The 25,023-nt window shown below is 45.8% G+C and overlaps 1 protein-coding gene, 1 long non-coding RNA gene and 2 other non-coding genes across 5 annotated transcripts; 1 reads left to right on the top strand and 3 right to left on the bottom strand.

The window, feature by feature from the left end:
• Positions 1–2,510: 2,510 nt before the first annotated feature.
• Trnat-agu (transfer RNA threonine (anticodon AGU)) lies at positions 2,511–2,584 on the bottom strand. Its single transcript has one exon. It is a non-coding gene; the product is annotated as a tRNA-Thr (tRNA).
• Positions 2,585–8,324: 5,740 nt separating this feature from the next.
• Positions 8,325–22,638, top strand: Set (SET nuclear proto-oncogene). Of its 2 annotated transcripts, none has more exons than XM_074053078.1 (8): positions 8,325–8,448; positions 15,910–15,967; positions 16,889–17,031; positions 17,337–17,440; positions 17,536–17,649; positions 18,918–19,088; positions 19,186–19,332; positions 20,852–22,638. In XM_074053078.1, the coding sequence occupies exons 1-8, from the start codon at positions 8,340–8,342 to the stop codon at positions 20,873–20,875; spliced, it is 870 nt and encodes a 289-aa protein (XP_073909179.1). In that variant the 5' UTR covers positions 8,325–8,339; the 3' UTR covers positions 20,876–22,638. The 2 variants fall into 2 exon arrangements, with proteins under 2 accessions (XP_073909179.1, XP_020008525.1); XM_020152936.2 differs by lacking the exon at positions 8,325–8,448 and adding an exon at positions 13,951–14,391.
• LOC141415800 (uncharacterized) lies at positions 8,392–13,718 on the bottom strand. The gene is made up of 3 exons (XR_012440766.1): positions 12,913–13,718; positions 10,228–10,352; positions 8,392–9,776 (listed from the first exon to the last, which is right to left on the bottom strand). It is a non-coding gene; the product is annotated as an uncharacterized lncRNA (long non-coding RNA).
• Positions 22,639–23,011: 373 nt separating the features above from the next.
• On the bottom strand, positions 23,012–23,075 carry LOC141416031 (small nucleolar RNA SNORD77). The gene has a single exon (XR_012440958.1). It is a non-coding gene; the product is annotated as a small nucleolar RNA SNORD77 (small nucleolar RNA).
• Between the last annotated feature and the right edge of the window lie 1,948 nt (positions 23,076–25,023).

Below are 25,023 nucleotides of genomic sequence, written 5' to 3'. Positions count from 1 at the left end.
TCTGTTATCTCCCCACCCCAGGACACTCAGCAGTTAAGAGGATTTTGGGGAATAATGGGGTTCTGTAAGAATGGGGACCTGACTAGCAATCAGCTTTTGACCCACTTAAGCAGGCCCCCACTGGACAGACTTTCAATTTGTATGTCCATGAGTGGAAGGAGATCACTTTAGGAGTCTTAACCCAGACTCAAGGACCCACCCAACAACCTACAGGATACTTGAGCACAGAATTGGACCTACTCACAAAGGGATGGCCAGCCTGCCTTCGGGCCATGGGGCCAAGGCCGTCCTAATTCTTGAATCAGCCAAACTAACTTCAGGAAGGGCTTTAATCACATTTGCACCCCTCGATGTGACAGGGTTACTTACTTCTAGGGACAGTCCATGGTGCCTCAGATATCAGACCCTTCCACTTGGAGGGACCGGCTATCCAACTGAAGAGTTGTTCATCTTTAAATCCTACTACCTTCCTCCCGGAGGAGAAAAGGGGAATGGAGCATGATGGTGAACAGGTAGTACAACAGACAGCTAGGGAAGATGTAAAGAAAATCCCCATAGAAAATCCACACTTAGTTCTCTTCACAGATGGGAGTTCCTTTATGGAGCAAGGGGTCCGTGGTGACCACAGGGACTATCACTGAGAGCTCACCTCTCCCTCTTTTTTTTTTTACCTCTTTACTCCCCCATCCCCCCCCTTTCTCCCCACTCACCTCTCCCTCTTGGCACCAGTGTGCTACTGGCTGAACTTATAGCTCTCACTTGGTTTCTGGAACTCAGCAAAGGAAAGAGAATTAATATTTATACCAGTTCCAAACGTGCCTTTGTCATTCTCCATGTGCACGCTGCCATCTGGAGGGAAAGACACTTTCTGACAGCCACCGGATCTCCCATCAAATATAATAGGGAAATAGTCTACCTTCCTCCTGAAGTGGCCGTCAAGACTGCAGGAGTCATCGGAAGGGGCTGATGCAGCAGCTAAAGGGATAGGTGAGCTGACTCAGATGCTAAGGCAGCAGCCAGAAGGTCTTTGGTACCTGAGGGCACAGAGCCCCTTTGGTCTGGGGTGGTCTTTAAAGGACAGTAAACCCCAACACATCCCTGCAAAGAAGGAATGGACCCTATCTCAAGCACACACCCCTCATCCTTTAGGGTGGCTACAGAGGAGGGAAAACTACTTCTAACACAGGCTAATCAGTGGAAAATTATAAAAACCCTCCAGCAAGCCTCCCACTTGGACAAAGACAAAACATATCAAATGGCCCAGAAGTTATTTACAGGCAAGAGTCTCCAGAGAACAGTCCAACAGGTGATTAGGACATGGGAGATGTGCCAGAAAAAAATTCTAATAGAAAAATAGCTCCCCACCCCCACCCCGGCATACAACATAAAGGGACACCAGCTACCCTGGGGAAGACTGGCAGGTTTCACTCCCATGCCAAAGTCGAGAGGATCCAGAACCTCTTGGTCTGGGTAGCTAACTTCACCAACTGTGTTGAACTCTTTCCCTGCAGAACCAAGAATGCAGCAGACATAGTAAAAGTCTTGGTCTCTGAGATAATCCCTAGATTTGAACTTCCTAGGAATCTACAAAGTGATATACTGTATGTTCCTCTGAAGCAGCTGTCACCCAAGAAGTTTCTGAGGCATTAGGAACTCAATCTGCTGTACCTGCAGACCCCAGTCCTCAAGGAAGGCAGAAAAGGTTAATGAGCTGGAGAGGCACCTCAGGAAACTGACACAAGAGATTCACCTTCCTTGTCCTAGCCTACTCCCAATGGCCTTGTTGAGAATCAGAAACACCTCCCAGACTTCAGGATTAAGTCCATATAATATGTTATATGGATGCCCGTTCCTCACCAATGATCTTGGTAGATCTCGAGCAATTAAAATACGTCACGGCCCAGCTAAATTGCAACAGATTTTGCAGCAGTGATCTGAGGTGTGTCCCAGGGAAAGTGGTCCTCAGGAGACTTAGTACTGGTCAAGTCTTTGCCATTTCTTTCTTTCCCTTTTATTTTTTATTTTCTATTTTTTTATTTTGAAAGTTTTAGCAAGAGTTTATTTTAGTATAACAGGATAAAATATAGGTGGGGGGAGAATGCAGGAAATAGAAGCAAAGACTCCAAGTCTTTGCCATTTCTTACCCCCCTTTAAATCCTTCCTGGAATGGGCCTAGAATTCTGTCCACCCCAATGGCTGTAAAGGTGACAGGGATAGACCCCTGGATTCACCATTCCCAGGTCAAACTGAGGAGTGAAGGAGAGGAGGAGGCCCTCAGCTCCTATTCATGTGAACCCCTAGAGGACCTCAAGTTACTGTTCAAAAGGACACCAGCTCCCCTCCACCTCAAGGTAAGTAATGGATGGAACTCCCTATTGTCTGCTTATCCCATTGGGAATTGTCCTCTTGGTTTTTGGGATAGAATTATACTCTGTGTCCTGAGTGGACTCTGACAGAAAAATTACCTATTTTCCTTTCATACTTGCATGCTGGAACCTTTTTTTTTTTTTCTGGTGGTTCTGGGGTTTGAACTCAGGGCCTCATGCTTACTAGGCAGGTGCTCTACCACTTGAGCCATCCACCAGCACAGGAGGGAGCTTCTTTTGATTTAAACTCACTCCACACATTTTTCCAAATAGTTTCAACCACTTTGGTGTTCCTAAATTAGTCTGTTATAAATAGTGTTTCCTAACTTCTTTGGTACCACAGACCTTTAATGGGCTTTACCCCACTTCAAATCCACCTGTGTACCTGTGTACCTGTACACCTATATGCCTGGGTCTTGTCTAGTGCTACTTTTTCTAGTTGTCACATCCTCATCATGTCTAATTATTCTTTTGCCTACCAAAGCACTATCTAATCCACTCAAACCCTTTAGTTGGGTGGCCTAACCAACCGATCAGTCTGACTGCTGGCTCTGTCCTGAGGAGGAACACATAATCAGTGGCCTCCTTTGCCATTCCCCCACGGGGAAATTGATCAACACCTTTGCCTCCTATCACGGGTTCTACTTTACAACTTACAGCCAGCCCAAGGATACTGCCCAAGGTATTGTTGGCCGACCCATGCCCTGTGATCCTATATGGATCATGGAATCCAAAAAATCTCCTCTCCCCCATGGGAATCATGAACACCAACACAGTAACTTTTGGATCTGCTTCATAAGCACCAACCCTGAGGGGCCTTTCCTCAAGTCCTTGTCCAGCAGGTGCTGCAACAATGATCTTCCCTTTCAACTCTTACCCTGGGATGGAAACCATGGGGTAACTGGACGGAATATGAGGTTGAGGAAGCTAATGTGAGTTTTTGGTGGTGGGGAAATAATAAGAACAACATAACTTACCATAACAAGTCAGAGGGTTTCCTAAGTCATACTAGCTTAAATGGATACACTTCCTATTAGGACAAAATTTGGGCCTAATACTCAAATGCGCAGATGAAACCCTATAGGGCCACAATACTCACTATTTGCTTTAACCCTTAGGAATCTCCATAATTATATATTATATAATCTCAACATAATTATAGCCATAATTTAACTGAAAAGGATTTTTTGCATTTATTTATTTATTTATTTATTTATTGTGATACTGGGGCTTGAACTCAGGGCTTTCACCTTGAGCCACTCCACCAGCCCTGTTTTGTGCTGGGTATTTTTGAGATAGGGTTTCTTGAACTATTTGCCCAAGCTGGCTTTGAACCGCGATCCTCCTGATCTCTGCCTCCTGAGTAGCTAGATTACAGGTGTGAGCCACAGGCACCGGCAACTTTATTATTTTTTAATAAGCATATTATTGTTGTAGTGGGGGTACACTGTAACATTTTTCAGGGGCTTGGACTTTCTGAACCCCCTCCCAGGCAGTTCTTTTGCTTCTTGTTTCCTAATAAAACCCTACTCTTTCTGCTCACCCCATTGTCTGTGACTTTCATTCTTCAACTTCACAGGACAAGGTTCCCGTCAGTTTTGTCACACCTGAATCATCATTTCACTGGTATAAAAAAGGGAATCTGGGGTTGTTCTAATTCACATTTGTCTTATAGTGCTCCACTTTTACCCCTTCTTTGTAGCAACTGGCCAGTCCCCCACTATGGGTATTTTTGCTCTGGCTGCTGTAAGAAGGTGTTGCTCACCTTCCAGAAGCATCCTCGGCTGATGCTGTAGAAATCTGTGACTGGGGATCTGTTGAACCCAACATTGAAAATACTTGCCGGGCACTGGTGGCTCACACCTGATCAGGTGTGATCACAGAGATCAGGAGGACCATGGTTCAAAGCCAGCTCCGGCAAATAGTTCACAAGACCCTATCTCAAAAATACACAACATAAAAATAGCTGCGGGAAGAGTGGCTCAAGTGGTAGACTGCCTCCCTGGAAACCTGGAAAGACCCTGAGTTCAAACCTCAATATCACAAAAAGAGAGAGAGAAAAACAGAAAATCCTCTAGGTGATCTTACAATGAAACGAAGGATATGCTATCATGTTTTAGGGATGCGAACACTGGAGTTTAGCTGGAAGAATGTACACCCCTGTGAGGGGGAGAATCCAGGATCTGGGGATCTCATTAATAATCAGTTATTCCCTGCATAATCACTTCTCTCATACCCGAATTGGTCAGCTATAAAACCAGAATCCTGGCACTGTCCAAGGGGCTAGAAGAAGCCCAGAGTCCCTCAGAAGCTCATAAAGAATTTAGGGGCTGGTGTTCTTGGCTCACACCTGTAATCCCAGCTACTCAGGAGGCAGTGATAAGGAGAATCAAAGTTCAAAGCCAGCCTGAGCAAATAATTCCAAGAGACCCTATCTGGAAAAAAATCCATCACAAAAAAAAAATGGCAGGTGGAGTGGCTCAGGGTGTAGGCCCTGAGTTCAAGCCCCCTCACCAAAATAAATAAATAAAATAAATAAATAAAATGCAATAAAATAAAAAAAGCAGAGGAGAAAGTGATTGTGAATCCTCCACCTTTTCCATCAGACAGCTTACTTTTTCTTTCTTTTTTTTTGGGGGGGGGCGGTGTGGGGTTTGAGCTCAGGGCCTACACCTTATGCCACTGCACCAGCCCTTTTTGTGTTAGGTATTTTCAAGATAGGATCTTGTGAATTCATTTCCCAGGGCTGGCTTCAAACCAAGATCCTCCTGATCTCTGCCTCCTGAGTAGCTAGTATTACAGGCATGAGCCACTGACACCTGGCTTTGTTGTTGGTGGTAGTGGTAATACTGGGATTTGAACTCAGGGCCTAGAGCTTGCTAGGCAGGTGCTCTACCACTTGAACCACACACCAACCCTTTTTTTCTTTAGTCATTTTTCTTCCAAGATCTCAAGTTTTTGTCTGGGCCTGGCCTCTGACTGTGATCCTCCTATCTATGCCTCCTAAGAAGCTGGGATTACAAAGTGCACCATTATGCCTAACTTGTTTGCTGAAATGGAGTCTCCTAACTTTTTGCCCAGGCTGGTCTCAAACTGTAATCCTCCTCATCTCTGCCTCTTGAGTAGCTGGGATAATAGATGTGAACCACCATACTTGACACAGAGATCAGCTTTTTATGGGCATTGATATCTTTGGCTTTTGCCTAAGATTAACTTTGGTTAAAGGGTAATGAGGGCTGGTGGAGTGGCTCAAATGGTAGAGCACCTGCCTAGCAAGCATTAGGCCCTGAGTTCAAACCCTAGCCATGAAAAAAAAAAAAAAAAAAAGGGTAGTTAATGGGGCACAATGTACAGGGAAAAAGAAAGCAAGAAATTCATTATCCTGTTTCATGAGTTGCAAACTCATAGCCTGTAGGCTGAAAGCAGTATGAAGACATACTTTATTTTGTACACAAACTGTTTAAAATGCTTAAAGCTGGGCATTGTGGGGCATGCCTGTAGTCCCAGCCCTCTGGAGGCTGAGGGAGGGGAATCACTTGAGCCCACATATTTGATTCCAGCTAGAATAACATAGTGAAAATCTGGTCTCAAAAAAAAACCCCAAAAGCATACAAAAAAACCCCAAAAGCATACAAAACAAAAACAAATAAACAGGCTTCGGTGCCGCTGGCTCACCCCTGTAATTCTGTTTACTCAGGAGGCAGAGATTGGGAGGATCGAGGTTTGAAACCAGCCTGGGCAAATAGTTCTTGAGACCCTATCTCGAAAAAAATAATCACAAAAAAGGGCTGGTGGAGAGGCTCAAGAGGTAGAGTGCCTGCCTAGCAAGTGTGAGGCCCTGAGTTCAAAAACCGGTACCACAAGAAAAAAAGGAAAAATCAAACATCCAGCAAACATGGGGTTCAGATATAAATTCACAGCTGGGGCGTGGCTCAGTGGTAGAATACTCCCTAGTGTATGTACGAGGTCCTAGGTTCCATCTCCAACACCACAAATGAAACAAACCAAACATACCGGTGTAGCAAGCCCCCATCCAAAACCTCAACACCACCAGGACCCCAGCAGTTCACAATGTCCCCTTTCAGTGACATCCCTCCTCCATACCTCCAAGGCAAGGCTACCCTCACCCTGGACTTCTGACAGCATAGACTAGTTTTGCACTTTATACAAATGAAATCACACAGGATTTATTATTTTGTGTCTCCTTTCACTCGACATTATGTTTGTAGTCTTCATTCTCATCTTTCTATTTTTTTATTAAAAAATTTTTTTACTGGGATATATTCATGAGATGGGGGATTCATAGTGACAATTCCAGTTAGACTTATATTGTATATTATTTACATTGCCCCCATTGTCTCTCCCCGTCAGCCCCCTCCCCACCCCACTTAAAGCAATTGCAAGAGGTTTTTTAGTTCTGTTGCACACAGGTATATGAAGTCCATCTACATATATCATCACCTTCATCTCCTTCCTTCACCCTCCCCGTCCACTATTCCCATCTTTCTGGGTGAGCTGTAGTTCCCTTATTTTCCTGATTATATTCCCTTATTTTCCTGATTATAACATTCCTTTATTTTCATTTTCTTTTTTTGGTAGTATTGGGGTTTGAACTCAAGACCTCACACTTCCTGGGCAGACACTACCACGTGAGCCACTTCTCGACCCTGTTTTGGGGTTGGGTATTTTTGAAATAGGGTCTCTTGAATGATTTGTCTGGGCTAGCTTTGAACCTCAATCCTCATGAACTCTGCCTCCTGAGTAGCTAGGATTAAAGAGGTATACCACTGGTTCCTCACTTGTTCTGGTTATTTTGGAGATGGGGTCTCCTAAACTATTTGTCCAGGCTGACTTGAAACTGATCCTCCAGATGTTAACCTCCCAAGCAGCTAGGATTACAGGTGTGAACACTGGCAACTGGCACCAGGTTTATTATGTTTTATTTTTTTGTGGTGCTCAGAGTCTTGGAGTGCTAGGCACACATTCTACTACTGAGCTACACCTTACGCTTGCTCATTGTAATTATCTGACCTGCCCAAAAAGTCAGAACTCATACCCTGTAAAGGTCCTTGTAGCGTCAGAGGGGGTTGCATGTGGTAGTGTTAACTTAGCCTGGGCTGCCATAGCTCCCCTTCCCAACACCACACACACACAAAATATTCCTCTAACGCTTAACCTCTTTGCTTTTCTGAAATAAATGAAGAATGAATGGATGTTACAAGTCTTGTTGCAGTCCCCTCCTCCCATATACCCCATTTTTACAATTCTTTTTTTGTGATGCATTTTTTTGAGATAGGGTCTCGCAAACTATTTGCCTGGACTGGCTTCAAACCTCAGTCCTCCCGATCTCTTCCTCCTGAGTAGCTAGGATTACAGGCATGAGCCACCGGCGCCCTCTATTTTTGTACTTCTTGATTGGCAATTCTTTTTGGCTGTTCATCTATCCCTCCAAGCTGGGATCTGGAGGCTGGGAAGTAGTCAGTAGGACATAGGAGAGGGGGTGGGGATATCTGAAGAATGTTCAAGGCTGAGGTGAGGCAACAGTACTTATTTAAAGTCTTTTGGAGACCAATCACATACACACAAAAAAAAAATAGAAAGAAAGAAAAGATAAGTTCTCTTTGGAGGCCAGATTGCTGCTGAGGGGACTTAGGAATGGGAAATGGGTGGCTGTTACTGTTTCAAGTGTAGATGGGGTTTAAAAAGCACGGAACCATGAGGACAACCCTCCCCCAAAGCCAAAGTGGCCCTACAGAGAAAGAGACTCAAAGCAATTTATCTTGATTGGAGGGAGGGTAAGCAAGCTGGGGGTAGGGGTGTGGGGCAAGGGGGTCCCACTGTCATGTAAATATCCCGAGGGCAGGGTGGCTCAGGGCAGATTTAACCCCAGCGCCTGGGGCTGTGTCGGTTCTCTGACCTTCCTCTGCTCATCTGGGAGGCTCCTTGGTCTGCTTCTTGTATTTTCCTGGTGTCATGGCTCCCAAACGCCAATCTTCACTGCTGCCTCAACTGAAGAGACCTCGACAGGCTCCTGCCCCAAGGCCAGCTGATATCACGGCCTCTCCAGGCTTGCTGAAGGAAGGTGAGTCCCTGAACTACATTTCATTAGGGATTTAAGAACTTTGCAAGGATTGAGTCTGATTTTCTTTTTCCTCAATCCTCTCTTTCTTTTTCTTTTGGTGGTACTGGAGTTTGAACTCAGGGCCACACACTTGCCAAGCGGGCAGTATTAACTGCTTGAGCCACTCCAACAGCCCTTTTTTTGTGACAGGTTTCTTTGAGATAGGGTCTTGTGAACTATTTGCCTGGGCGGGCTTCGAACCACCATCTTCCTGATCTCTGCCTCCTGACTAGCTAGGATCACAGGCGTGGGCCACCAGCACCCAGCTACCCAATCCTTCCTGAGTGTGATGCCCCCAACTTGCCAGAGGAGCTTTAAGCATGGGTGGGTGGATTAGGTTGATGTGAAGGGAGACCCTTAAGGTGCAGAACTGGGAGACGGTGTACAGGGAGGGGAGCTCCTCTGGCCCCCCAGTCCCACGCTGACGCTGAGCCTGCCTCATAGCCCCAAAACTTCCTCCTCTGGGGCAACTTGTCTTGGCAACTGGCACCACCTGCCAGTCTGAGGTCTCCCCTTCATCCCTCCATACCCAGCCAAATCTAGAGCCCTTGGGGTTCAGCCTTTATCATCCCTCTTGTGATCTGGTCACCTCTCTGTTTTATGCTGCTGCTGCCTCCAGCCCATGACTCCAGCCTGAGTTACTACCACCTCTCCTTCTGGCTTTCAGCTTCCTTCCCCTTCCATCCCAGGCTTAAAAGCCCTCCAAGGTACAGACTGACATCCTGCCCACCAGGTCCCTCCGACCACTCCAGGTTCACACTCACACTCCCCACGTGGAGGCTTCGCTCTGGCACCCTTAACCTCTCCTCACTTCCTGAGCTCCATTCTTGCCCCACAGAGGCTTGGATGCCCACTTTCCCTCTGCCAGAATCTCTGACCTACTGTGCACAGCCCTGGGGAAGAGACACTTGAAGGTATTGCCCTCTGACCCTCACTCCCTTTGCATCAGGAGCCCTTCTATCCTGGAAGTACCATCTTGTCTTGTCACTTGCGTCATTACATTCAAATCCTTGGTTTCATGCTTGTTTCCACCACCCCCACTCCCACCCCCCGCCCTGGGTTGGATGGTTAAATTTGGAGGCGAGGGCTGTGTTTCTCAGACATAGAGTTGACTGTTCTCAATTAGGTGTCTCCCAAAGAGTGGGGATGTAGTGGGGGCCTTCTCCGGTTGGTACAAGACAGAAAGTGCCAACTTGGCTGAGGGCGGGTCTCACTTGTAGAAGAATCACTCATTGCAGAGTCCTCTTCTGGGGCCTTGTTTTGCTGTACCGGTCTCACTCCTTTGCTTCCTAACGGGATGCAGAGACCTGCCAGTTAATATCTCACTGTGGTACTCCCAGAGTCTGAAATTACCTTGTTAGGCAGGTGACTAATTTGTACTTGTTTCCTTTTCTGTAAAATGGGTGCAATAGGTCCTATTATCTCACGCTTGCTGAGACCTAAATCTAAGTAAAGCACTTTAAGATAGTAATTGGCATTACTAGTGTTATCAGTCTTCTTGAGATGGGTGGTAACTTCTTTCCCTCTTGCTAGGCAGGCTCTCTACCACTTGAGCCACTCCACCAGCCCTATTTTGTGTAGGATATTTTCCAAGGCTGGCTTCGAACCTCCATCATCCTGATCTCTGCCTCCTGAGTAGATAGGATTACAGGTGTGAGTCACTGGTGCCGTGCTAGTTCTTCCTTCCCTCTTGTGATTAGCAAAATTGTGAGCGAGTCCTCCTGGTCTCCTTCCACTTACCTTCCGGGGAGAAATATTCCGACCAGAAAGGATTGGAGGGTACAACTTCTCTCTGATGCTCGTGTTGCTCAGTGGGTACTGATGACCTGCCGGGCACTGTGTCCAGTACTTCTCTGTCGTCAGTCCTATGAAAGTAGCATGTGTTGCTGAGCCCCCTTTTACAGATGGGAAAGAGGCTAAGGGGAACTGTGGGAGTGGGCAGAGCTCAAGGCTATCCTAGCTCAGATTCCCATTCAGCATCTCTGCTGCAGTCCTTCTGGCTGTGGGGTTCTCTCTTCAAAGGAAGTGAGGAAAAGAATTCTGAGAGAGAAGTGAAAGGCTGGGGAGAGCTTGATGAGCTGCTGCTGTTGAAGGGGGAAGAGAGCACGGAAGCTCAGAGTGCCTGAAATACCCAGGCCGTGCCCATGCCCCTCCCTTGTTTACTGGATCTCTTGCCTTTTTGCTTTCTCTTTCTCTTCCATGTCCTAGTGCGCTCCTTGCAGTCATCTTAAAAAATGTCAGTCAGAGGAGCAGGGTGGCTAGGAGAGGTTGCCGGAGGGTGACAAGGGAGCCTGGAATTGAAGCCCACTGGCTAAGCAGAAGGCATTACAAGCTGGAGGCACGGCCTAAGGGCTAGAGCACTTGCCCTGCATGCTGAGGCCCTGGGACTTCATTCCCAGCGCCACCACCAAAAAGGAAAACTCTGGTTTAGAATCTTGGTTCTCCTGCTGCATAAAAAGTTCAATTTGGAGTAGGAGCTGTAATCCTAGCTATTTGGGAGGCTTAGATTGGGAGGACAGAGGTGAGTCAATACTCCCATCTCCAAAATAACCAGAGCAAAATGGACTGGAGGTGTGGCTCAAGTGGTGGAGTCCTGAGTTCAAACCCCACTTCCACCAAAAAAAAAAAAAAAAAAAAAAAATTCCAGTTTGAGCCAAGAACAAGCCTATATAATCCTATCTATTTAGGAGGCAAAGATCCAGAGGCCCGAGGTTCAAGGCCAGCCAGGCAAAATAGTCTCAAGACCCCATCTCAGCCAATAAACTGTGCAGTGTGATGTGCTTATCATCCCAGCTATGTGAAATAAATAAGCTGGTCTGGGCAAACCTCAAAAATCTCCAAAGCAAAAATGACTGGGGGCATGGCTCAAGTGGAAGAGCTCCTGCCTAGTTAGCGTGAGGCCCTGAGTTTGATCCCCAGTACTGCCATAAAATAAAATAAAATAAAATAAAATAAAGGTTAAATTTGGGGCTGGACCTCAAAGAGCATTTGTCTACCATGCACAAGGTCCAGGTAGTTATCATAGCCTGTGGCTCATGATACATGCTCCAGTGCTGTGTCAGAGAAGGACTGTTCACAAGAGCTGATGGTGGATTTTGTTTTTGTATTTTGAGACAGGACCTTTACATAGCAGGTTGGCTTTGATCCTCCTACTTCAGTCTTCCTGGTGCTGGAATTGCAGGTGTACACAACCAGCCTGGCTCTAATTGCAACTCTATTCAGTGCCATTACAGCATTCATTTATAAAATTGGCTATGATAAAAGTATTTAAATCACTGAAATTTAAAAAATGCTACAAACAGGGGTTTTTCTTTTTCTTTTTCAGTACTGGGGGCTTGAACTCAGGTCTGCACCTTGAGCCTCTACCAGCCCTTTTTTTTTTTTAATGTTGGGCATTTTCTTTCTTTTTTTTTGATGGCACGGGGATTTGAACTCAGGGTCTCACATTTCCTTAGTAGGTGCTCTTACTTAAGCCATTCCACCAGCCCCTATGTTGGGTATTTTCAAGCTAGGGTCTTGAGAACTATTTGTCTGGGCTGGCTTCAAACCATGATCCTCCAGATCTCTGCCTCCTGAGTAGCTAGGATTACAGCTGTGAGCCACCTGTGCCCAGTTATTTTCTTTTTTCCACTGGGACGTGGATGTAGAACCTTTACCAACCCACCAAACCAATTTATGACTGGTGTTAATAATTCTTCCTTTAAAAAGCCTGTCCAGAATTGTGCATCATGGCAAATGCCTGTAATCCTAGCACTTGGGAGGCAGAGGCAGGAGGATCTCAAATTCCAGCCAAGCTGGGCACCACTGGCTCACACTTGTAATCCTAGCTACTGAGGAGGAAGAGATCAGTAGGATCACAGTTCAAAGCCAGCCCAGGCAAATAGTTCTTGAGACCTTATTTAAAAAAAACCCATCACAGAAAAAGGGCTGGTGGAGTGTCTTAAAGTGTAGGCTCTGAGTTTAAACCCTACTACCAAAAAAAAAAAAAGAAATGAAATGAAATTCCAGGCAAGCCTGGGCTACATAGGGAGACCCTATGTAAGTAAATAAGTAAAGTCTGATAAGTGAAATGGATATGAATGGAGCTCTACTCAATTGTAGGGAAGGCTAAGATGAATTTCTGGGTTTGGAGGAGAGTTCCAAGAAGACATCTGTATTCTCTCACCACGGACCGTTCCCTTTATGGACTGTTTTGAATATTAAAGCCACTACTGGCACTTTAAGAACTTGTAGTAGCCTAGTACCTCAAAAAGAAAAGAAAAAGAGAACTGGTAGTAAAATGAGAGTGCTGGAAGGTAATCCCTAACTGGTTACCAACACCCCTCCGAGAGATCTAGGTTTACCTAAACCATGGGTTAGGGCCCTGAAGAGAGTAAGCTGGTATGGTTCATCCCACATCTTCATTAGCTGGAAAGCAGTACTTACTTTTGATGGGACTGCGATTTGAACTCAGGGCTTTCGTATTGCACATGCGCTCTATCACTTCAGCCACACCTCCAGTCCCTAGAAAGCAGTACTTAAACAAACGTCTTAACCCTAAATAGTGGTTCCGGGCTTTGCCTCTTAAGCATATCTTGCAGGCCTGGTTCCGCTCTGATGTGCAAGGAACCTAGTGTCTGTCACATCCCAGGGCTTGCTTCCGATGTCTGCTGGGACTGCACTCCGGCTCTCGGCATGGTTTCTTGGGAGCACTAGGCATTGAGTTGGGCCAGAAGGACCTGCCTTCAGAGGACTTCACTACTGGCCTTGATAAAGTGGAACACCTTACGATGGTTATTATTTCATAACTTAGGTGGGTCCAGAGAGAGAAGGCAACTGGACTTGCTCAAGGGTACACAGCCTCCCGGGCAGGGCTTCAACTAAAGCCAAGAAATGGCCCTGGGAGCGGACTGGACTGCTTTGGGCTGTGCAAGGCAGCCCGAGCTTCCTCCCCATCCAGAAAAATAGGATGGAGGTGTCACCTTCCCATGTAGAGGGAGGCGCCCAGATCCCCAGCCGTGTTCAGGGCACAGAACCCGGGACGGGTGTATTTCCAGGCTCGCCTGTGAAGCCAGGTTACTACGAGGCCTGCACTTTCAGGGGGGCAGAGAACACCCCTTTCCAGCGCCGGGTTCCTTCTGGCGAGGGGAAGCCGCTCTGCCACCACGTGACGCATAGGCCTAGGGGAGAGGGGCGGCGCGCGGCTCGGCAAAGCCCCGCCCCTCGGGCCGCCGCGCGCCCGACGCGCGCAAATGTCCCGGGTCGGGCTGGAGAAGGGGAAAGCGGGGGAGGGGAGCGCGGCGCGGGGGGCCGGCCCGTACGTCGCGGCGTTCCTTCCTCCCGCCTCTTCGCCAGGCCCTGTGTCTCCTCGTCGCGGCTCCGCCCCCTCGTCCGGAGCCCCAGCCAATAGGGAGGCGTCGCGAGCCTCTCCGGCCGGGGGCGGGGCGTGCGCGCGGGGCCTGGCGCGCCTGCGCCCTGCCGCCCGCCCCTCGCCGTGAGGAGGAGGTGGAGGAGGAGGCGGCTCGGGGAGAGCGAGCAGCAAGCCGGAGCGCGGAGCGCGAGTGAGGGAGCCCAGCCGCCCGCCGCTGCCACCGCCTCCCCTCCGCAAGCAGGAGCCCCGGCCGGGGCACGGCACGCCGCCCCCAGCCCCTCCCTCATCGTCAGGCCGCGAGGGCAGCGCGAGCGAGCGAGCGAGCGAGGGGGTGGGCGAGAGAGCGAGCTGAGCGCCGGGAGGAGGCGGCCGGACCGAGCGGGCGCCCGCGCGTGTGGCGTGAGGGGCAGCCGCCTGCCCGCCCCCTTCGCCTTCCCTTCTCTCCCCCTCCCCACTCCCCCCCCGACCGCGGAGCAGCACCATGTCGGCGCCGGCGGCCAAAGTCAGTAAAAAGGAGCTCAACTCCAACCACGACGGGGCCGACGAGACCTCAGGTGAGGAGCGGGCGAGGCGGGGGCCGGCCGCGCCGCCATCTTCGCCGCCGGCCCGGGCCGCAGCCGGCGGCGGCGGGGCTGCGGGCGCGCGCGCGCGCGCGCGCGGGGGGCGCCGTGGAGGGGAACGCGGCCGGGCGGGGGCCGCGGGCTCGGCGCCCTTTTTTGTGCGCGGCGGGGCCGGGGGCCTGGGTGGCGCCGTGGCGGCGGGCAGGCTGCGCGGCGAGGCGGGGGCGCTGCGGCCTGCGAGGCGCGGGCGGAGGAGACCCCCCCTTCTCCCCCCTCCCTCGCTCTCCTCCCCCTCCCTCCTCCCTCCCGAGAAGCCTCTCTTTATTGTGCTCCGCCATGATGCCTCGCTCCCATCAGCCGCCGCCGCCACATGGTGCGGCCGGACGCGGCCCCGCGCCCGGCCTCCCGCGCCGCGCTCCTCCTCGCTCGGCCCCCGGCGCTTCCGCCCGGTGCGGGTCCCGGCCTCGGCTAAGGGGGCGCCCAGCTGGCGCGGGGTGGGGGCGCGGGGAGCACGCGGCCGGCCGGGCCTGGGGCGGCGGGAGGATGCTCGGGCCGGCCCGGCGCCGTCCCCACGTGGGACGGCCGCGCGGAGAGTCCTCGGTGGCCCCCCCCCCCGGGCGCCTGGCCGGCCCGGCGAAGGCGGTCTCTGCGGGGGGCTGCCGAACCCCTACGCCGCCATCCTTACCGGAAATGAGCCGCGCGGTCGGGCCCCTTCACGCCCACTTGGCTTCCTAGGGTTCGCAGTCCTTGCGGGACAAAAGGGCACCTACTAGGAGCACACCCCCTTTCCTTCTCTCTTCCCCTCTCGTGCTTCTACTTTTCTGACCTCTTAGTAAGTTCCTGGGAGTGTGCTGCTCCCAGACCGTGCGGGAACCCCCGGGAAGGAGATCGGCCTGTCTGGGCTGGGTTGGAGTAAGGGCAGATTGGAATCCGAGGCTTCATGTTCTAAGCGGGCAAAGCGGAGTGTTTCCGATGGTGTAGGCGATCTAGTCCCTTACTGTAGGTCGGTACGTGCTGGTATATTCACTGGAATGGATAAAGCAGAATCTTCAACTTTAGGAAAGGAGGTCGCCACTGAGATAGGTAGTAGGGTCCTAATAACGTGTGTTAATGTCACAGATTGGTTTCCTTATTCTAGTTAGCAGCTTGCACGGTTCTATGCAGATGTTTAATGGGATAGGCACTGAACACAGAATTTCTCAACAAGGGTGTTCTTCACCTTTTATAATACAGGCGACAGGACTCTAGTCTTTTGTGATGGAATTTTTAAAAGTGATACAGTAAAAAATGTTCTAAATAGCTTAGTAGATACCGTGATTTGTGAATGGTCTCAATGAAAAAGTAATTTGTCAACTGTATGCTTGAACACGTGGAGAGCATGCCTTGTAGTAGGCACTTTTTTTTTTTTTAACAGCTTTACTGTTACAGTTTTCATTTCAAAGTGTTTCTTAATGTCAGGAAGACTAGTTTGTTATAATTAGTGTTGAGTCTTATGCTTCCTTTTTTTTGCAGAAAAAGAACAGCAAGAAGCAATTGAACATATTGATGAAGTACAAAATGAAATAGACAGGTAAAGTTTTCATGATTTAGAGAAGTTTTCTGAAATGAATATTCACTAAGGGGAAAGGATTACATCTTGATTGGCAACATTATATAGATCCAGTGGATTTTTTTTTTTTTTCCCCTTCGGTAAAATTGGTACGGCCACAGGAAGATTTTGGTGAAAGTACATAGACTGTACACTGAAGGAATGATTGCGTTTTAAAAATTTTTTTTATATGAGGTGGGGTCTCCCCATGTTGCCCAGGCTGGTCTCTCAATTTCTGTGCTCACACCATGACTGTTAGCCACCCAAGTATTGGGACTACAGCCTGGGTTTGGTTTTAAAGACTACAAGTAGTTCTCTGGCAGAGGAGGACTTCTGATCATTTTAAGTTTATAGCATCAAGGCTGGGAATGTTGCTCAATGTTCAAACATGAACCTGATACTTGTAAGGCCCTGGGTTCAATTTCAAACACCCTCTCCAGAACCAGTGTCCTGGCATCAGTATTACTTGTTCTAACTTGTCTTATAATTTTGTTACTTAATTAACAACTTTATTTAGAATTCCAGATTGAGGGAGACTGATTTGGAGACTGCTTGAAAACAGAGTAGATTAAGTAAATATACAATGTTACCAGAATGTTCAGTTTGGGAACTTTAAAGAATTACTCTGTTTTGAGTGCTTGGTTGGGAAAGCAGATAGAGTTGATGTGTTAGTTTTAACTGAGTCCCTAGTTATAAACTCCATGACTCAGTTATTAGAAATAGGTGTTTTGTGCAGTCCTGAAGTAAATGAAAATAAATGTATACTCTGTAGTCTCTTTTTTCGGGGGGGGGGGGGCCCAATACTGGGGTTTGAACTTGGGCTTACTAGGCAAGTGCTCTACTACTTCAGCCTCCTTATCTGTCAAATAACCATTATCAACATGTATTTTTCATTTGCTTCAGACTTAATGAACAAGCCAGTGAGGAGATTTTGAAAGTAGAACAGAAATATAATAAACTCCGCCAACCATTTTTTCAGAAGAGGTCAGAATTGATCGCCAAAATCCCAAATTTTTGGGTAACAACATTTGTCAACCATCCACAAGGTATGTTGTAGGTAGGGCATTATTAAAGGATGTAGCAATTCTATTTGTTAAAGAAGGGAGGAACCTTAGTGAGGACTTGAAAATCAGTGAGGGGCAAAGACTTTCAGGTTTTGAAGAGACTTGGGAGCTCAGTTTACTTGCTTAAGAAGATAATGCAGCTCTGACACTGGACAACTTGACATTCTCTTTTTAATAATGGGTTTATTAAATCAAAGATGTTCACTAAATTTGGAAAATTAAGAGGGATCACTGAAGTTAATGTTTGCCTGTTCAAACTTTAATTGAGCTACAATTTACTGGTCTAGTGTCTGCACTGCTTGGGGAGGAAGATGAGGAGGCGCTGCATTATTTGACCAGAGTTGAAGTGACAGAATTTGAAGATATAAAATCAGGTTACAGAATAGATTTTGTAAGTACCATGATCTTGTTTGCCACTGGAAATTAATTTGAACTTTGGTAAGAAGAACTGTTTGTATTAACTTCTAATCCATTTTTTAAAAATAGTATTTTGATGAAAATCCTTACTTCGAAAATAAAGTTCTCTCCAAAGAATTTCATCTGAATGAGAGTGGTGATCCATCTTCAAAGTCCACTGAAATCAAATGGAAATCGGGAAAGGTATGCTTTTAGGAATTGTTGGGCAAAAATATCATCTTGTATATTTTGGTTTAGTTGAATCACTTAATCAGTACTTGGTTCTTTGGTAATGTGTTAGTTAAATGCAAAGCCTTAAAATACAAATTTCAATGTGTGGAGGGAAAATTCATTATCTTAGAGCTCTCATTAGTGCCACTATTACAGGTTTGTTTAAGAGTTGAAGTAAACCAGGCAACTATGGCTCATGCCTGTAATTCCAGCTACTTGGGAGTGTTGAGATCGGGAGGATCCCCATTCATTGATAGCTTAGGGAAATAGTTATTGACAAACCCCCCCCCATCTCCAAAATAACCTGAGCAAAATGGACTGGATGCATGGCTCATGCAGTAGAGCTCCTGCTTCGCAAGCTTGAAGACCTGAGTTCAAACCCCAGTGTTTGTTTCTCTCTCTCTCTCTCTCTCTCTCTCTCTCTCTCTCACACACACACACACAAAAGTGAGCTAAATCTTTGTGATTTCTACATTGGTGATTGAGTTTGCCACTTACCAAAATTGGGTTTATGTGTTTTAAGACATAAGATACATAAATATATGTAGTAATAATTTAATATATTTCTTTGGCTGTACCTCGTGATACTGGGAACTGAACTGAGGACTTTGTGCTTGGTAGACAGCTGCTGTACCATTTGAGTCATATCCTCAATACTTTGGCTTTTCATTTGTTTTTCAGAGAGGGTCTGGTGCTAAACATTGTCAGGGTTAGACTTAGACCTCCATGACTCTTATGATTGTCTTCTGAATATCTGGGATTGTAGACATGTGCCACCATGCCTCCCCATAGTATGTAATGCTATCAAAATGTTGAAGTAGATCTTATTTTAAGAAAAAGCCTAATGCAGTCTATACCTGTCTTTTGGAAAAGATTTGTGTAAAACTTTTCTTTGCTCACTGTACATTTTATTGTTTTTAGACATCAGTGAAAATACCGATTTTATTTTTTTAAGAGGGATGTCTTGTTGGGTGCTGGTGGCTCATACCTGTCATCCTAGCTACTTAGAAGGCAGAGATCAGGAGGATCAAAGTTTGAGGGCCTTCCCTATCTTGAAAAAAAAAAATCACAAAAAAGGGCTGATAGAGTGGCTCAAGGTGTAGGCCCTGAGTTTAAGCCTTAGTGTCCCACCCCCCCCACCCCGGCCAAAAAAAGTGGGATATCTTGATAACTTTTTAAATTGTAGGGGTTTAGATATTGCTGAGGTTTGACATAAAAAATTCTCTTATTTTTTCATTTAGGATTTGACGAAACGCTCCAGTCAAACACAGAATAAAGCCAGCAGAAAGCGACAGCATGAAGAACCAGAGAGCTTCTTTACCTGGTTTACTGACCATTCTGATGCTGGCGCAGATGAGTTAGGAGAGGTCATCAAAGATGATATTTGGCCAAATCCATTGCAGTACTACTTGGTGAGTTAAGAGTATTTACTTAGTTGAGGTGGTACTGGTATCATTTATGTGCAAAAAAAAAAAAATAATTTTTTTAAGCTACCTTGGTGTTTTAAAGGTTCCTGATATGGATGATGAAGAAGGAGAAGGAGAAGAAGACGATGATGATGATGAAGAAGAAGAAGGATTAGAAGACATTGATGAGGAAGGGGATGAGGATGAAGGTGAAGAAGATGAAGATGATGATGAAGGGGAGGAAGGAGAGGTAAATTGACTATGCCCCAAAGATCAGATTTCACCATATTTTGAGGATTTACATAAAATGTAATGGAACTGATACAACACTGGATTTGTGTACAAGATGTTTACTAAGTACCTTTATATTAATGATTTTATTAGTTTTGCTTTTCTGGTTTTATGTTGGGTATTTTTGAGATTTGCCTGGGCTGGCTTCAAACACAGTCCTCCTGATCTTTGCCTCCTGGGTAGCTAGGATTACAGCAGTGAGCCACTGGTGCATGGCTGTTTCTTGGTTTTTGATTTTTTTGGCAGTACTAAGGTTTGAGCTCAGGGCTTCACGCTTGCTAGGCTTGTACTCTACCACTTGACCCCACTCCACCAGCTCTGTTTTGTGTTGGGTATTTTCAGGTTAGGGTCTCAATGAACTATATGCTGAGGGCTGACTTTAAACCTTGATCCTCCTGTTCTCTGCCCTCAGAGTAGCGAGGATTATAGGCCCCACTGGCGCCCAGCTATTCTATTGTTTTTTGAGACTGGCCACACTGGCCTTGAAATCAAGATCCTGGAATTATAGGTATTTGCTATAGTAGTTCCCTGCTTCTAGTTAGTTTTTGTAATTACAAAAGCTTGTCTTCACCTAGCCATTGCTTACTTAAAAAAAAAAGTGGATAGTACAGCTGGTCAGTTTCAACAATATATCAGAAATAAGAGTTTTGCATGTTGTGGACAAACTACCTACCTGGCTTTTTGTGTGTATGTGTGGTTCCGGACATGGAACCCAGGGCCTCAATCATCCTAGGTAAGCGCTTTGCCCCTAAGCTACCATCCCTGGTCCAAAGATTTTCTTCCCTTTTTTTTCCCCTCCCAGTGATGTAGTTTGAAATCAAGTCCTAATGCTTGTGCCCTACTACTAGACCCATGCCCCCAGTCCATTTTTGCTTTAGATACCAGATTTGCTACCAGCTGCTTCAGACTAGGATCCTCCTATGTTCCTATGCCACCCAGCATTGCTGGGATTATAGGGGCCTAGATTAGAAAGGTATGTGCTACCATATTGAGCCCAAGCTATAGATCGGTCTCTTTCTTTTTGGCGGTACTGGAATTTGAGCCTCAGGGCCTACCTTGAGCCACTCCACCAAGCCCCTTTTTGTGAAGATTTTTTGAGATAGGGTCTCGAACTTTGCTGGAGCTGGGTTGGAACTGAGATCCTCCTCTCTGCTCCCTGAGTAGTTAAGAGTTACAGGTGTGAGCCACTGGCACCCCGCCAAATCACAGATTTCTTAAAACAGTCAAATTAGGATAGATTGGTTTTATTTTGGATTGTTTGGTCGAAAATATACCTGACAATTTGGTTAGTGCTAATTAATCTGAAATGGTATTTTGGGTCCATCAGTCTTTATCTGATGTGAATTAATACAGTCTCAGAATTGATACCCCAGTGCATAATGTCCTCATGTTCCCTGGGTTTCATTGGCCTTCCATACAAGAGTTAAAGTTCTGTTAGAATTGGTCTTGAAAATTAACTGCCCACTTCTTCTTTTCAGGATGATGAAGGAGAAGATGACTAATACAACACTGATGGATTCCAACCTTTTTTTTTTTTTTCCTTTCTTTTTTTTTTAAAAAATTTTCTCCAGTCCCTGGGAGCAAGTTGCAGTCTTTTTTTTTTTTCCCCCCCTTCTTGTGCTCAGTCGCTCTGTTCTTGAGGTCTCTTTTCTCAACACCAATGTTCTCAACTTATTTTGGGGGAAAATATCTTGCGCAGAATACGATGGGAAAAGAATTTCCACACCTTTCTGTTCTAAATTTGTTTTTATCCCTTCCTGTCTCAACAAAAACTGTATGGAATCAACATCACCACCGTGCTCTGTGGGAAAAAAGAAAACCTTCTCCCTTCACTCTGCTGGAAGCTGGAGGGGGCTAGGCCCCTGTGTAGTAGTGCATAGAATTCTAGCTTTTTTCCTCCTTTCTCTGTATATTGGGCTCAGAGATTACACTGTGTCTCTATGTGAATATGGACAGTTAGCATTTACCAACATGTACCTGTCTACTTTCTCTTGTTTAAAAAAAAGAAAAAAAAACTTAAAAAAATGGGGTATAGAAGGTCAGCAAAAGGGTGGGTTTGAGATGTTTGGGTGGGTTAAGTGGGCATTTTGACAACATGGCTTCTCCTTTGGCATGTTTAATTGTGATGTTTAACAGACATCCTTGCAGTTTAAGATGACACTTTTAAAATAAAATTCTCTTCCTAATGATGACTTGAGCCCTGCCACTCTATGGGAGAATCAGCAGAACCTGTAGGATCTCATTCGGAATTGACATTCTCTATTGTAATTTTGTTTGTTTATTTTTAAATTTTCTTTTTTTGTTTTCACTGGAAAGGAAAAGATGCTCAGTTTTAAACGTTAAAAGTGTACAAGTTGCTTTGTTACAATAAAACTAAATGTGTACACAAAGGATTTGATGCTTTTCTCTCAGAACAGATATACTTGATAAGACTTCCAAGTTTGACTTGTATAATAACATCATTGTCAAACTTTGCCTCCCTAACTTCGTATTTTTTGATACGCACTTTGCAGGATGACCTCAGGGCTATGTGGATTGAGTAAAGGTATTTAAATCAATGTCTTAATGTTTCCATAGCTGAGAAACGTGGGTATAATTTGCTGCCATTCATTTCTGAAAATACTCATGTTACTTGGGATACTAAAAACTCAAAACTTGAGTTCTGAATTGTACCCTTGGTTTTTATCTCAAATTGGCATTTTTTAAAAAATGGGCCTTTATCTAGATAACATCGCCTGCCGCCACCATCACACAGACCTGTTGCTCCAATGCCAAGTTACACATGGAACAGTTGCTGTCATGTCTTTGGCACGATAAAGTGCAGCCAAGAAGATGGACTCTGAGAAGCTCATGGTGGTGGTTAGGAGTACTTTCGTCTCTTAAGCCCCAGGTATTAAGAGAGCATAAAGCTCTCACGTGCCTGAATCTGGGTGGGATGAAGAACCCTTGTCTGCACGGTGCCATTGTGCACAGAATAATGGTGAGACGCTCCCTAATGCATACGCTTTTTAATGCTGTACAATATAGCTGAAATTAAGTGCCACTTTTTTCAGAGATGAATTAATGGACAGCCTGGTCAAATTCAAAGCTTTTTGATGTATAAAGGTTTATAAATGGAATTATCCAATCAATAGGGAAAGTGTAACCAAAGCCTGTCTAGATGGATAGTATGTAACTTCTGCACAGGTCTCTGTTTAGTAGTAAATACATCACTGTACGGTCAGGATCTTGCTCCAATAAAGGAACATAAAGATTTTTTTTTGGACTGAGGTCATTCTCCTTGTTTTGTAGAGAAATGCTAACTTGTTTTGAATTTAGATGGTATAGTTCGTGTTTAGATGATAGACTAGTGACTGGGAAAGGGAAACCTGAAATAGGCAGTTTTTATAGCATAGGTACATAAACAGGTGAAGTGGTCTGCACAGTATTCACAGATTTTTTTGAGATTGGCTTTGAACCCATGCCAGTTTAGAACTCAAGCTTCAAGCAAGCCTCCCACTTCTCCTTTGTAGCTATAACTACAGAGCCTGTGCAGGCTCTGACAAAGCAGTCTTGGAATAAGCAGTAAATGAACTGTTGTAGTAAATAGTTTCTGAGGAAACTGTGAGTTTTGAAGAGTCAATATTTTTTTTTCCCCCAGATACAACAGATAAATCGAGTATTCATGACTTAATCTGCTGAACTATGCAACCATCATAGTACACTTTTTTCCTAACAAAAGTCCAGTAACTTGGATTGGTGCTTCAGTCTGTGATACTGTTTCACAATGAAGGTTGGCACATAACTAGTTTTATGTGGTGTGTTCTGTGCTGCTAGGTTATAGGTCACAATCATTTTATAATGTTCTTGGGCTGGGGGGTGACCCTCCAGTGGAATCCTGCCTGGGAAGCTTGAGGCCCTGAGTTCAAAACCTAGTAACACCAGAAATTTTTTTCAGGTGTTAATATTTCCTGCAGCTGGTCTTGAACTCTTTGCCCCCAACTGATCCTCCTTGCTTCCTGAGTAGCTGGTTTTTAGAGCCATTTAAGGCAGTGTACTCCCAACTCTTACTGTCAGAACAGACTCCTATATTTGTAAATCTTATAAAAACTAATCAGTGAGGAAGGAAGCAGAATGACAGTCTAGCATAGCCCATGTTCCCCCGTTGCAAGAGGGTTCGGTTCCTTTGTTGAAGGACATTTAGGGCAGTTATGCCCTAATTATGCAGCTATGTTCCAAAGCTGTGCCAGTCTCTGCTTATGTGGGTATTAGTTACTGCACGAATAGCTTGAGAAACTTGCAAGCTTAAAGTTGTTGCAAATCTTAGACCTGTGTCTTAGACTACTAAGGTTACTTATTTCTCCAATGAGTTAGAAAACACTTCTTTGGCCTCTAATTTCTTTGTTTTTGTGATTGGCTACTTCAGCCTCCTTGGGGGTTACAGGCCACCATGTCCAGCCATATCTTTTTTGTTGGGACTGGGGTTTGAACTTGGCTTCACACTCTCAAAGCAAGTGCTCTTAACTGCTTGAGCCACACCTCCAGTCCATTTTGCTGGCCTTTCAATCTCAGCCTCCCAAGTAGCTAGGATTACAGGCATAAACCATTGATGCTAACCATGCTTCTCCCCCCCCCCCCCCCACCATAGTACTGGGGTTTGAGCTCAAGACTTTGCACTTGCAAGGCAGGCCCTCTGGCACTTGAGCCACTTCTTTAGTCCACAAGCTTGTAATACCTACTCAGGTTAATCTACCAGGGTAGTCATGAGAGGAAGCTGGGAATATTCTACAGAAATTTATCCAATCTGGGTGGTATAATTTGAGTTGTATGTGTACACTTTTCATAACTTAAGCTTCAGTTAAATTTTAAAAATGCAAATAAATTTACATATGTACGGCTTTATTAAAATAGCCATCAGATTTTTTTTTTTTATTGGCAGAACTGGGGCTTGAGTTCAGGGCCTCATGTTAAGCAGGAGCTATAACTTGAGGTACTCTGCCAATTCTTTTTTTGTGTGTTTTTTGTGTAATTTTGACATATTTCGAGAAATATTTGCCCTGGTTGGCTTCAAACCTTGATCCTCCTGATTTGCCTCTCGAATAATTAGGGTTACAGGTGTGAGCCACCTGTACCCACAAGATTCTGGTTTCTTGAGACAGGGTCTCAGATCCTTATGCCTTAGTGTCCCAGTTTTGGGATTACTGGTGTGTGCCAGCATACCCAGCCCAGTCTACATAATTAAAACTAGAGACCCAGGTGTAGTGACACATGCTTGTTATCCCAAAACTAGAGAGGCTGAAGCAGGAGAATAATGGTTTAAGGCTAATCTGGGCATGGTGTTACGTGTCTGTAATCTCGGCTACTGTGAGGGAGGAGGTAGGATCACAGTCTGAAACCAGTCTTGAGTAAAAAACCAGAGACCCAATCTGGGGAAAAAAAAAAAAAAGCAGCAAAAAAGGGCTGGAGAACTGGAGCTTGGCTCAGGTGGTAGAGTACCTGCTTAGCAAGCATGAGGCCCACACATCATTTAACAAATTTGCTTTATACCTGGCCTTTATGGGCCACTACTACTTGGTGATGTAATGCTTTGTGGTTTCACTTGGTCCCACAAATGCAAATTTGATCTTTCAGTCTTTGTTATAACTTGCTAGAAATCCTTTATTAGTTATAG

This window comes from Castor canadensis, chromosome 13 (genome assembly GCF_047511655.1).
Source record: "Castor canadensis chromosome 13, mCasCan1.hap1v2, whole genome shotgun sequence".
NCBI classification, from domain to species: Eukaryota; Metazoa; Chordata; class Mammalia; order Rodentia; family Castoridae; genus Castor; species Castor canadensis.
Note: the sequence above shows the minus strand (reverse complement) of the source record. Positions and strands in the feature narration are given on the sequence as shown.

Coding starts and splice junctions, on each gene's coding strand:
- Set (XM_074053078.1), top strand. CDS start 8,340: ATGGCTCCCAAACGCCAATCTTCACTGCTGCCTCAACTGAAGAGACCT. Junction 17,650..18,917: donor TCAAATGGAAATCGGGAAAG/GTATGCTTTTAG, acceptor TTTTTCATTTAG/GATTTGACGAAACGCTCCAG. Junction 19,333..20,851: donor ATGAAGGGGAGGAAGGAGAG/GTAAATTGACTA, acceptor TCTTCTTTTCAG/GATGATGAAGGAGAAGATGA.